Source organism: Manacus vitellinus, unplaced genomic scaffold (genome assembly GCF_001715985.3).
Source record: "Manacus vitellinus isolate BGI_N305 unplaced genomic scaffold, ASM171598v3 scaffold_47_pilon, whole genome shotgun sequence".
Classification (NCBI taxonomy): domain Eukaryota; kingdom Metazoa; phylum Chordata; class Aves; order Passeriformes; family Pipridae; genus Manacus; species Manacus vitellinus.
The window spans coordinates 67,876-69,276 of NW_021940585.1; the positions used below are offsets into that span (position 1 = coordinate 67,876).

Consider the following 1,401-nt stretch of genomic DNA (forward strand, 5'->3'; position numbering starts at 1 on the left):
GGGACAGCAACAGGGGACAGGGACAGCAGTGGGGGACAGCAACAGGGGACAGGGACAGCAACAGGGGACAGGGACAGCAACGGGGGACAGGGACAGCAGTGGGGGACAGGGACAGCAATGGGGGATGGGACAGCAACGGGGGACAGGGACAGCAGTGGGGGACAGCAACAGGGGACAGGGACAGCAACAGGGGACAGGGACAGTGGGGGGGTGGCAGCAACGGGGGACAGGGACAGCAACAGGGGACAGGGACAGCAGGGAGGGCATGGTGACATCAATGAGGAGACAGTGACAGCAATGAGGGGGTGGTGACATCAAGGGCATGGTGACACCAACGAGGGTACGGTGACAGCAACGAGGGGACAGTGACATCAGTGAGGACGTGGTTACATCAACGAGGGGGAAGTGACAGCAATGGGGGTACGGTAACATCAGTCAGGGTGTGGTGACATCAGGGAGGCATGGTGACATCATCAAGGGGATAGTGACATCAGTGAGGTAATGGTGACATCATCGAGGGCATGGTGACATTAATGAGGGCATGGTGACATCATTGAGGGGATAGTGACATTATCAGGGGGTTGGTGACATTAGTGAGTGCATGGTGACATCAGTGAGGACATGGTGACATCACCGAGGGCATGGTGATGTCATCGAGAGCATGGTGACATCATCGAGGGCATGGTGACATCAGTGAGGACACAGTGACATTGAGGGGATGGTGACATCACCGAGGGCATGATGACATCACTGAGGACATGGTGACATCAGTGAGGGCATGGTGATGTCATCGAGGGGATGGTGACGTCATCGAGGGGATGGTGACATCATCAAGGGCATGGTGACATCACCGAGGGCATGGTGATGTCATTGAGGGGATGGTGACATCAATGAAGGCATGGTGACATCATCGAGGGGATGGTGATGTCATCAAGGGGATGGTGACATCACTGAGGGCATGGTGATGTCATCGAGGGGATGGTGACATCAGTGAGGGGATGGTGACCTCATCGAGGGGATGGTGACATCACCGAGGGCATGATGACATCATTGAGGGCATGATGACATCACCGAGGGCATGGTGACGTCATCGAGGGGACGGTGACATGAGCGAGGTCTCCTCCGGGGGCTGGGCACTGCCCTTGGAGCAGGCCCATTCCCTGGATGCTCTGCCCCCCCGCAGGCCCTCATCAAGCAGGACAACCTGGACGCCTTCAACGAGCGCGATCCCTACAAAGCCGACGACTCGCGGGAGGAGGAGGAGGAGAACGACGACGACAACAGCCTGGAGGGGGAGACCTTCCCCCTGGAGCGGGATGAAGTGATGCCCCCCCCCACCCAGCACCCCCCCAGCGAGCGCATCACCTGCCCCAAGGGGCTGCCCTGGGCCCCCAAGGTCCG

General features: G+C 59.0%; 1 protein-coding gene across 1 annotated transcript in view; it reads left to right on the top strand.

The window, feature by feature from the left end:
- STRIP1 (striatin interacting protein 1) overlaps positions 1 to 1,401 on the top strand; it is a 14,184-nt gene that overhangs the window by 1,991 nt on the left and 10,792 nt on the right. Inside the window, exon 3 of the mRNA XM_029962469.1 lies at positions 1,152 to 1,396. Coding sequence (XP_029818329.1) covers positions 1,152 to 1,396 — 245 coding nt within the window. The remainder of the gene's footprint in view (positions 1 to 1,151; positions 1,397 to 1,401) is intronic.